Raw genomic sequence first — 11,963 nt, forward strand, 5'->3', positions numbered from 1 at the left:
GACTCACAGGGCAATAAAACTATAATACAAAGAAATTCACTCCCCAGGCACCTCTGGGAAAAATTCCTTTAATAAAAAAGTTGTAGTACATTTACACGATTGTCATCACCCTTTATCTACAGCACTCAGTAGGGAAAATAAAAAATAAAGGACAACATAGTCACGCTCAGTATAAAAACACAGGAATTCATTCCAATAGGAGGCCTTGTTGTCTGGAGAGGAGAGAGAAGTGCACGAGGGCACATGAGCGGAACAGCTCAGGCCTGGGCTTCTGGAGCAATCCAGGGGACCGCTGAGGACCCGCCTCTAACTTTTTGAAGACAGTATTAAAAAAAAAAAAAAAAGTCCAGGGTGCAGCAAGAGGCCTCATTCTAAGGAGCGGGGTCCATTCCAGAGAGAACATCATCACCGGGAGGTGTGGGGTAGTGGGGGGTGGTCAGAGTTGGTCTGGGCATTTATGGCAGGTGATAGACTCCCAGAAATTTGGCCTCGGAGGCAACCCTGGCCTAGTCTGAGAGGTTTCCAGAGGTGAAATCAAACTGCCCATGTCCCTCCATTCTGGAAGGCTTAGAAACCAACCCTTAATGTCAGACTTGAGGGCCTCTCTCCTCCAAGTTGCTAAGGCCACTTCTTGACAAGCTCCCAAGTCCTTGGCTGAGGGGGAGGACTCAGGCTCCTCGGAGATGCCACTGTGGCCCGACCTTTAGTCCCTGGGCCTGCGGGCAGGCGGCCTAGTCGTCCTGGCCTCCGCCGTACATGTCCGCCAGCTTCTTGAAGCGGCTGCCCCACTCATTCAGATAGTCATAGTCTTGGTCCTGGTCAGAGGCTGAGGAGGTGAGGGAGCTCAGGGAGGCAGCGTCAGAGCCGCGGCCCTCGTAGTCAAACACCAGCAGGGAGTCGTAGGGCGGGGCTGTGGGGTCCGTGTTAGCGGCCTTCAGGTTCTGGGGCGACAAGAGCGGGTGGTTAGGAGCGGCAGGCAGACCCCGGCAGCTGCGAGAGCTCGGGCACGTTGAGATCCCCCCGCTGAGCCTGCGTCTCCTCATCTGTGAGGACATCTCTTACTCCATTTAAGGTGTGTTTGTGTTTGTATTTTTTAAAGATTTTATTTATTTATTTGAGAAGAGAGAGCACAGAGGGAGAGTGAGAGGAGAAGCAGATGCCGCGCTAAGTGGAGAGCCTGATGCGGGGCTCGATCCCAGAACGCCAAGACCACGACCCGAGCTGAAGGCAGAAAGGCAGACGCCCAATGGACAGAGCCACCCAGGCGCCCCTCCATTAAGGTTGTTTTGTTTTTTTTTTATTTGACGGAGAGAGACACAGCGAGAGAGGGAACACAAGCAGGGGGAGTGGGAGAGGGAGAAGCAGGCTTCCCGCGGAGCAGGGAGCCCGATGCGGGGCTCGATCCCAGGACCCTGGGATCACGACCCGATCCGAAGGCAGGCGCCCAACAACTGAGCCACCCAGGCGCCCCTCCATTAAGGTTTTGAAAGGCGAAGTGAAATAATGCACATAAATATTGAGCACGGAGCCCAGAATACGGCAACTGCTTGGTGCGACAGGCCCGTGGTCAGAACTCGGACGTCACACCCTAGTTTTATGACCTCGGACAAACCCCTTAACCTCTGCATGCTGTTTTTGTCTTGTCTCTAAAATGGGAGACTTCATATCGTTTTAGAGGAATAAATTAATACATGTAAATATCTGTAAAGTGCTTATTGGAATAGGACCTGGCACACAGTCGAACATTATTTCCTCATTTGTAAAATGAGGATAACAAGAGGATCCCCTCCCCACAGCCGGTGTGGGGGTTGAAAGAGACCGTATGTCTGTCCAGAGACATTCTGGAAGTGGGCTTCACCTGACTGGAGGGGAAAGTTCCAGGTGTTTAGCTCCAAGGCATTTTCTCAAACCATCTGCTCTGAGCAACTTTCCCCGGATGCTTTTGTTTTTGCACAGCAAATATGCTCATGCTAAAGAACAGAGTCTAACCACCAGGCTACTCCAGAAGGCAAGGAGGGCAAGCAGAAAGGTTCAAGCCAGGATGAGGTATTGTGACCGCGCACCAAGCCCTCTGCCCATTGCTGCTTCCTCACACTCTCTAAGATCCATCAGTCTGTCTTTTTTCCCTCCCTCCCTCCCTCCTAGCCTTCCTTCCTCGTATTAAGAACCTCCACTAACGGAGCACCTGACTGGCTCAGTTGGTAGAGCATGAGGCTCATGATCTCAGGGTCTGTGTTAAAGGCCCATGTTGCAGGGTGCCTGGGTGGCTCAGTCGGTGAAGCGACTCCCTTCGGCTCGGGTCATGATCCTGGAGTCCCGGGATCGAGTCCCGCATCGGGCTCCCTGCTCAGTGGGGAGTCTGCTTCTCCCTCTGACCCTCTTCCCTCTCGTGCTTTCTATCTCATTCTCTCTCTCTCTCTCTCAAAAAAAAAAAAAAAATTTTAAAAAAAAAAAGGCCCATGTTGGGGGTGGAGCGCTTTATTAAAAAAAAAAAAAAAAGAAAAACTTCCGTTTACTGCGAATGAGGTACCAGGCTGTGATAGGTGCCTATCATCTATCTCCCATGTACCTAGTTCAGTGGTTCTCACAACCCTGGCTGTATATTTAATTTTAAGCTTGGGGAGCTTTAAAAAAAATCAGAGCCTAAAAAACAAATGAATCTCTGCTTTCCAGGCATTGCTGTTTTTTAAAGTCACTCAGATAAATCAAACACATTACCACAGTTAAAAACACTGGAGATACTCAGCTATTATCAATAATAACTATCATTACCTATTAAAGGCTACATGCCAAGCAAGTGGGTCTTAGACTTAAATTGGGATTTTTTTTAAGTTTTTATTTATTTGAAGAGAGGGAGTGTGCACACGTGCGCGCGCACACACACACACACACACACACGTGGGGGAGAGGCAGAGGGAGAAGCAGGCCTCCTGCAGAGCAGGGAGCCCAATGTGGGGCTCAATCCCAGGACCCCGAGATCATGACCTGAGAGGGAGCGTGCACGCGCGCGCGCGCGCACACACAGACACACACACACGGGGGAGGGGCAGAGGGAGAAGCAGGCCTCCTGCAGAGCAGGGAGCCCAATGTGGGGCTCAATCCCAGGACCCCGAGATCATGACCTGAGCCAAAGGCAGCCACTCAACTGACTGAGCCACCCAGGCACCCCTACTTGGGAATTTTTAAGAAATTCTGAAGCTCAGGTCACATCCAGATCAATTACATCACAATCTCTGCAAGGAGTCAGAGACATCAGTAGTTTTTGAAGTTCCCCAGGAGATTCCAATGTTGGGAACCTTTCAGATGCTTGCTCATCCAATCCTTAAAGCAACCTGTAGGGGCGCCTGAGTGGCTCAGTCCTTCGGCGTCTACCTTGGGCTCAGGTCATGATCTCAGTGTCCTGGGATTGAGCCCCGCGTTGGGCTCCCTGCTCAGTGGGAAGCCTGCCTCTCCCTCTCCCACTCCCCCTGCTTGTGTTCCCTCTTCCACTGTGTCTCTCTCTGTCAAATAAATAAAAAATAAAATCTTCAAAAAAAAAAAAAAGCAACCTGTAACAGGGTGGCTCCGACGGTTAAGCACCTGACTTTGGCTCACGTCGTGATCTCAGGGTCCTGTGATCAGGCCACTTAGGGCTCGGTGCTAAGCAGGGAATCTGCTTCTGCTTCTCCCTCTCCCTCTGCCTCTCCCCTCTGCTCATGCGCTCTCTCGCAAAAAGAAAATGCAACCTATGACAGAGGGTCCCCAAATCTGGTCCACAATGGGATCACCTGGGACCTTTAAAAATTCAAACCCAGGTAGTCTGGCTGCACAGTTTTCTAACAACTGTTATATTTGTTGAATAAATGAATAATTCATAACCTATTGTTAACCACTCTGCAACTCAGAATTTCATAGAGGAGAAAACAGAAGCCCAGAAGTTACTCAAATATGCCAGAGGTCACACAGCTGGCTGGTGAGGGAGGCAAGATTTGAACCCAGGGTCAAGACTCCAAGCCCATGCTCTTTCTCCCATGCTGCTGGTGCTTGAATAAAGGGCTGCCCTCAGCTGGCCCCCTAGGCCTCACCTCGATGATGAAGTTCCCGATCTCATCCGGGTTGGCTGGACGTGGACGGTACATGGGTGTGGGGATGAAGGTTGGCGCCACATCATTGCGGAGAACCACCTCAGGCCGGGCCTCCAGACCCCGGTGGAGTTGGGTGATGTCATAGTCCTTCATGGATGTGAAGGAGAACATGCGATTGAGAAGGCAGCTCCCCACCATTTATGTTTCAGCCCACTCCCCTGCCATGTATGTGGGTGTTCTGGTTCATGGGTGGGACTTAGAAGCCCTTGTTTCCAACAGCCCCTCCCCCCAAATTAAGCAGAGGCTCAAGGCCACCTTGGCTGGCGTCAAAGGGACTACAGCTATGGACCAGACACCCTCTCAGAACAGAAGAGTTGGTGGTCAATCCTACATGAAGACTGATGCGTTAGGTCAGATGCAGCTAACGTGGTTAGTTGGTTGACCGAACCATCCCTGCCAGTGGCCCTGGAGGCATCCATCTCCCAACCCCCTAGACCTCCCAGTGCCTCACCTGGTCCTCCTCACCACCTCCCTCTTCACCGTAGTAAAAGACATTGTCACGGGTGTCATCTTCTGGGAGTAGAAGGGGCTCCTTCACCTTCCTCTTCTTCCTCACCAGCAAGAGGAGCACCAGCAGGAGGACTGCAAGAGTTAGGGAGGGTAAATATTCACCCCCCACAACCACAGAGCTGTGGCCGATACCCCACTCTCAGAGCCCCACCTAAGTTTAGACCCCGTTCCTCGGTAGCCAGGCTCCCCTGCATGTAGGAAAACCCCGAACTCCTTATCAAAGTGTACAGGATTGGCCCCTGCCTGTCTCCACACATCTATACCCCCGCGTGGGTCTAATCCCAGTGGCTTCCTTAGAGCGCCTCAAGTACACCCAGCAGTCTCCCGCTTTAGGACCTGCGCCTGGGCAGGTTCCTCACCTGGAACACTCTGCATGCACACGCGCGGCTCTCACCCTTTAGGCCTCAGTCTGGTATCACCTCCTCCTAGCAGCAACCCGATCTCATCCCTGCCCACCCCCATAATTGTCAGTCTTCCCTTGTCGGTGATACCATGGTCCTCAAGGGATTCTCCCAGCAGATGTTACTTTTCTTTCTCTTTTTTTTTTTTTTAAGATTTTATTTATTTATTTGAGAGAGAGAGAGAGAGAGCACATGAGAGGGGGGAGGGGGAGAGGGAGAGGAAGCAGACTCCCCGCGGAGCAGGCGGCCCGATGCGGGACTCGATCCCAGGACTCCAGGATCATGACCTGAGCTAAGACAGTCGCCTAACCAACTGAGCCACCCAGGCGCCCAGATGTTACTTTTCAACAGGACACTTTTTCAGTCCCCAGATTACCCCTCAATTAGCCACAAACTTTAAGTTGAAAGCAAGACAGTGCAAGTCTATGTGGTGTAGTAATTTGAATGTAGGTGCAAATACTATGTTGGTATTTCAAGAGAAGGACTGGATTTTAGTGATATGGTTGGAAGGGCTGGCAGGCTATTTGGACTTTGGGGTACTGGCCAGCTAATGCCTGGCTGTTCTCCCTAATGCCACGACCACCTCCAGTTAATCCCATATAAAGAAGCAACCCCAGGGCCCTCTCTGTGGCTCTTCAGTGTGAGAGGATACGGCCACTATTTACCTTTATCACTTCTTTGGCCTGTTGACAGAACTGTTGTCCATCTCTGGCCCAACAGAACAAATCTAGCCTTCTTGGGGAGTCTATGGGTTCTCAGGATGCACACCTATGTGGGCTATACTGCATTCTTTCCCTCCTCTTTTCCTGCCCATTGAGTCTGAGGAAAGGCAGGAGGTGAAGTGGACTTTTCACCGGCACCAGAGCTTATATATCTGCCTACTGATATCTCCATTTGGACTGCCTGGCAATTCTCTTCCCATGATCTTTTCCAAACTGGTTAATGGAAAGTCCAGTTTCTACTTGTCTGGGTCTTAGAAATATGGATGGTTCTTTTCCTCATATCACATAAGAATCTGAACTGATTCTGCCTTGAAATAGGACCATCTCTCATCATCTCACCCCTAGATTACGGCAATAGCTCCTTAATGGTCTCCCTGTCTCCACCCTTACCCCTGCACAGTCTGTTTAGTAGGAATCCTGTAAAACTCAAGTCAAATCACATCACTGCTTTACTCTAAACCCTCTGATGACTTCACATTTCATCCAGATCCTTGCGGTAGGCTTCAAGGCCCAGCATGATGCTCCGCCACAGCCTTCACCTCTTACTTTTTTCCCTTTTGCTTTTTCCACTCCAGCCATCTGTTGTTTCCACACACCAAGCACAGTGCTGCCTCAGGGCCTTTGCACTTGCTGTTCCTGAGATATCTGCATGATTTGCTTCGTCACCTCTTTCAGGTCTTTACTCAAATATCCCTTCTCAGCAAAGCCTTTCTTATCCATCCTACTTGAGATGGCAGACCTCCTCCCCCTGCTTGCTTTTTCTCCATACCAACACTGATTTCTCTGCCAGATCATTTATTGTCTGTTCTCTGCACTGGAAATTAATCTCCATGAGGGCAGAAAGTAGTCTGTTTTATAAAGTGCTGCACCCCCAGCGCCAGAAACAGTGCTGGGTGTGCAATATGTGGATTAAAGCTTGCCCTTGTTGAATTCCTATCGGATTGAATGTGTTTCTGTATAAGGACCAATTCAGAGAGTGGAAAAAGACAATGTGAAAGGTTCCACCTTTAGAGTAAAGAATTTAGTTTGTAACTAAACACGTATGCCCCGTAAACCGGTGACTCTCAAACCCTAGCACGCATCAGAACCCCTGGAGGGCTTGTGAAAATACAGATTACTGGGTCTTAACCCTAAGTTTCTGAATCAGTGGGTCAAAAGAGGGCCTGCGAACCGGCCTTTTTAACAAGTTCCTGGCACTGCAGATGCTGTTGGTCTGGAGATCGCACGCTCAGAATGACTTGCTCTAGCCTCTAGATGACATCACAGCAGGGCTCAGTCTGTCTGTTTCCCCCACGGTCTCCCCAAAGCCTGGCACATTCCAGAAGCTCCATAAACATTTATCCACTGAATGACACTCCTAGAATTAAGAGTATCAAGAACAGATGGGCAATATTGGGGACACCTTAGTCCCAGCAGTTCAGGGTAGAATTGGGTCTTCGAACTATCCCATCCTCGGAGGGGAGAGAGCAGGGGTACTCACGCAGCAGAGCCAGGACAGCCCCCAGGATTGGGAGGAGGAAGCCCCCCTTCCAGGGTCTGGAGCAGTTCTCCACGTGGCCATGGCAGTCACACACGGTGGCCTTGATCACTGTCAGCTGTTCCTTGTTGCCACGGTCAGCCAGAGAAAGGTGCACATCATACGTGTGTTGCTTCAGGAACTTCTTCAAGGACAAGGCCACTGTGTTTCCTGGAGGAAACAGATAGCGTTTACCACAAGGCGGCCACAAGTGGAATGTAGTGTATCACGCTGGAGATTAAGGAGACCGCCTCTACATCTGGTCAACAGGGAGAAATACCCCAAAAGCACACTTAGGCCAAGTGTTAAAAAAAAAAAATTGATATTTGGCCAAAGCCAAATTCACCAACATGGAAAGGATTATTGGGATAGAAAATAAATTCATCACCTTATTTTCTTAAAATCAAATCAATAGTCACAGTATTTTTAAAATGAAGTTCTTAAAGGTTTATTTATTTTATTTATTTGAGAGAAAGAGAGAGTGCACGTGTGCATAAGTGAGGGGAGGGGCAGAGGGAGAGGGAGAAGCAGGCTCTCTGCTGAGCATGGAGCCCAGTGCAGGGCTCGATCCCAGGACCCCAAGATCATGAGCTGAGCTGAAGGCAGATGCTTAACTGAGCCACTCAGGTGCCTCAAAATAATGAAATTTTAAAAAAATCATGTCATACAGGGCCAATAATTTCTCAGCACCACTAGATGCTTGACTGTTCTCAAAAAGAACACACTGAAATACATTCTTCCTGAGATAACTAACCCCATCTTATAATATTCACATTGACCGCCTGTTTTCCTATTTGAAAGTTCACTACCATTATTACAGCATTTTGCCCTTGCAATAGTAAATATAATGTTTATGCCTTAACTATCTGATAGAATTTCAGTATCTGAAACACTGATAGTTCTGCAAAAGCATTATTTTTTTCAAAGATTTATTTATTTCAGAGATAGAGAGAGTGTAAGGGTGCAGGGGGAGGGGGAGAGGTAGAGAGAGTCTTAAGCAGGCTCCACACTGAGCGTGGAGCCCGACACAGGGCTCAATCTCAGGACCCCAAAATCATGACCTGAGCCAAAATCAAGGGTCTGACGCTCAACCCACTGCACCATCTAGGCGCCCCGACAGCATCAGTTATTAATAAATCCAAATGCACACGGCTTGGTGATATAAGTGACATTGTTGAGCAGGTCAGAGAGGCTGCCGGCCTGCACCGTCACAGCATTAGTGATGCACACAGGTTCGGGGGTGCTCTGAGGCTATACAGTGGGCACTGTGCTAACCGGCCTTCAAAGGCCCAGCGTGGGTGGCAGGTTAACCTCAAAGCAGAAGCCGAGCTTCACTGGGGCTGCACAAGGGGTCCCACTCTGGGAAGACTCTGTGGCGATCCTAGAACGGGGAACAGGGCTCTGTTTGTGGGTGAGAAATACAGGGTCAGGGGCTTTTCGGAAGAAAGGCCTTCAGTTTAGACTCATTTCTCAAGAAGGAGCTATTAGCCAGGGTAGCATGACTTCTCATCATGCAGGACTTTCCCAAGCATTACAGATCCTCACTGTTAAGTGCCAGCAGTGTCCCCCAATCATTGGGGCAACCAAAAACCACCCCATGATTCTAGCTCACCCACCCTCAGGCTTGCTGGCTTATTTCAGCACTGACCTCAAGCCACTTTTTGTTCAAAGGTTCTGCATACTCACTGGGCTCCTCTTAGTTAGAAAGCCAGAAGGCAGACTTCGCCCTGTTCCCACGCGGCAATGGCAGGCAGACAGGGAGCTCTGCAGGCTGAATATTTGGTCTACCACGTCGTGGAGGCCAAGGTGGAGTAGTTCACTGTAACATCCCTACCACCGTGCTGTCCCCGTGCCGGAGGGCGGATTTCTCAGGTGACGATGACGATGGTGGTGCTGGTGACTAAGTGGAAACTGACTGGGAGTGAGGCTCTACTCTCATCTTCACCACCGCTTTAAGAGGAGGTTACTATTAGCCTCACTTTACAAATGCAGAAATTGAAGCTTAAGGAGGTTAAGTAACCAGACCGAGGTCACGCAGGGGTAGGGTTTGGATTAACTCCCCTGACAACAAGGACATGGTCAGAGGGAAAAACTAAATTAAAACCAAGAACCAGGGGCGCCTGGGTGGCTCAATCTGTTACCCATCTGACTTCGGCTCAGGTCATGATCCCGGGATCCTGGGATTGAGCCCTGAGTCGGCTTGTTCCTCTCCCTCTGCCCTACCCCCCACCCCGGCTTGTTCTCTCTCTCAAATAAGTAAAACAAAACAAAAATAAAACCCAAGAACCAGGTCTCAATACTATCATCAGGTGTTTGTATCATTGGGCTTCGGCCATAATGCTCACACCTGACTGAGCCAGATCTGTGATTGCTGCCTGGGACGAATGCTCATAAGGTGGCCGCTTCCATCTACTGAGCACTGATGTACCAGACAAGAGGCCTCTCGTGGAATCACCTACTTCATCTTCATGGTATCTGGATGGAAGTAGGACAATTATTGGCACCATTCTACAGGTAGGGATAACTGAGGAACGGTGAGGTTCAGTAACTTGTCCATAATCACAAAGCTAATAAATGGAGGAACAGGGCGTTGAATCAAAGCATTCTGGTTCCAGAGTCCATCCTCTGTAAATGGTAAGACCAGGGAGGGGAAAAAATGGCTTCTAGGCCACAAGGGGGTGACAGGAGACCAATGTGGGTTCCTCAAAGGGAAGGTGCAGGACATACATACCCAAATCACAGGAATCATAAAATTGAGACAATGTGGGTATGTGAAGCAGGTCTCCTGAGTCCTTTCTGGGCTGGGCTCAGCAGCAGTCACAGACACTGGGCACTTGGTTCCTTTGGGGCTGAACCTGTGTGTACTGGTTCCCTATTTCCCTCCTGGGGAACCTTCTTAGCTCCAAGAGGAAGGCGGAGACATTTTAAACCAAAGTGAACAGTGTTTCTCCAGGGGCCTTACTGGCTCTTGGGGCTGGATCCTTCTCACACACCCCGGGTCCTCACTCACTTGGTGCCAGTTAGACCCTTTCCCAGGTCAGTGACAACTGAAAAGCCATGGAAGCCTGAGAAGCTCCGGGAGGATGGGAAAGAGAAAGGACGGAGAGGTGGAGAGGAGCAGGTGCGTGGGGGGCCAGGACTGTGGCTACAACTTCTTCCCGCGCTCTGTGCCCTTGGGCACGCCACTTAACTTCTCCGAGCCTGTCATCTGTAAATGGGGATAAAAACGCTGACCACAGAGGGTGGTAGAGGTATTGAATCAGGAAAGGAAAAGCATCTTGCCTATCATCAGGGTTCAATAAATAGTAGGCAGCAGAGCACCAATGGTAAATTAGAAATGTCTGGATTCAAATTCTGGTGGCATCATTTTCTAGCTCAAATGCCTCTGGCAAGATATTTAACCTTCTGTAAGCCCTGGTTTCCTCATCTGTGAAATGGGCGCACACACGTATATGTGGGTTGCCGTGAGGACTGAGTAACCCAATCTATGAAGCGTGTGAAGTGCCGTCGGCCACACAGAACGCATGCTCAGGGCATATGAGCTAGTATCGCTGCTCAGGGCATATGAGCTAGTATCGCTGCTCAGGGCATATGAGCTAGTATCGCTGCTCAGGGCATATGAGCTAGTATCGCTGCAGGAGTCCTGGCTCTTTCATTATGTGAGATTGAGAAAGGCACACTCTCTCTCTCCTTGCCCCCGTTTTTCCAACTGTACAGGAAGGTGACTGGGCTAGAACACTCTTTTTTTTTTTTTCTTAAAGGCTTACATCAAGTTAATAAGCAGCATTCCCACTCACCTTTCTCGTTGACCTCTGCTGTCCAGTAGATGTCCGAATCGTGTGTGAGCTGGGCCTGGAAAGGGGAGGTGTGGGGGGACAGGTCCTTGTCCGTGATGTTCAGCACTTGGGGCACAGGGCTTTGGTTGCAGATGGTGATCTGACGGGGCTCGGGGACCGGGCCATGGTCGTTGACGTCCGTAAGTGTTAGCAGGAGGGTCCCAGTGCCAGTGGTGGGAGGGCTTCCTGTTCATAATTACACACAGGAGCCCTTTTTAGCATCTGCCCTTGGTTGGGGTGATAGATGAATGTTAAGCTCTCTGACCTACCTAATCAGCCTCAGGGAGGTTCCTGTTTATTGCCCGCTATAACTTTTCAAGCCCCTCCCTGTCCTGCCCTAGTCTCATCATAGATCAAACCAGTGATGGCAAATCCATGACAATCATGCCTTCGTTCTCAGCAGGTTTTCCTAACCGATCCTAGCAGTTACAGCCACTACCAATCTATCCCAAAGAGAAACCTACTGGCCACCTCAGGGCTGATGCGCTTTAGGGATGGCTCTTTTCACAGTCCTACCGTGACTTCTCGCCTGCTTCCAGGCCTTGCTTTGCTGTGTCAAGCAGAGATGTCAAATCACATCACAACCCCCAGCTCTGTCATGGTGTGACATCACTAATCAATCATGCCATCTTCCAGGCAGGCCCTTCTAATCCAATCACAAGGGGAAACCAACAGGCCAATCTAGGGGTCAGTGAACCCCACACTTGGGCTGAAATAAGTCTTTCTCCTAACACTTGGGTCTTAGGGAAACCAGAGCCAGCCAATCCTCGTCTTTAGAAGTCTCCTCTGCAAGTTTCCCTTGACCCTCTAGATTGGTTTGCTGACACCCCTCTCTGACACCATACTGTCTGGGG

The 11,963-nt window shown here is 49.9% G+C and overlaps 1 protein-coding gene across 1 annotated transcript in view; it reads right to left on the bottom strand.

Moving 5' to 3' along the window:
• Positions 1-62: 62 nt before the first annotated feature.
• CDH3 (cadherin 3) overlaps positions 63-11,963 on the bottom strand; it is a 46,152-nt gene continuing 34,251 nt past the window's right edge. The window contains exons 12-16 of the mRNA XM_025888860.2: positions 11,071-11,295; positions 7,238-7,444; positions 4,576-4,706; positions 4,065-4,211; positions 63-941 (exon numbers count right to left, since the gene is read on the bottom strand). Of these exons, the coding sequence (XP_025744645.1) occupies positions 732-941; positions 4,065-4,211; positions 4,576-4,706; positions 7,238-7,444; positions 11,071-11,295 (920 nt within the window). The 3' untranslated portion in view covers positions 63-731. The remainder of the gene's footprint in view (positions 942-4,064; positions 4,212-4,575; positions 4,707-7,237; positions 7,445-11,070; positions 11,296-11,963) is intronic.

The sequence above is a fragment of the Callorhinus ursinus genome, unplaced genomic scaffold (genome assembly GCF_003265705.2).
Source record: "Callorhinus ursinus isolate GAN/ISIS: 27379988/994484 unplaced genomic scaffold, GSC_fseal_2.0 scaffold37, whole genome shotgun sequence".
Classification (NCBI taxonomy): domain Eukaryota; kingdom Metazoa; phylum Chordata; class Mammalia; order Carnivora; family Otariidae; genus Callorhinus; species Callorhinus ursinus.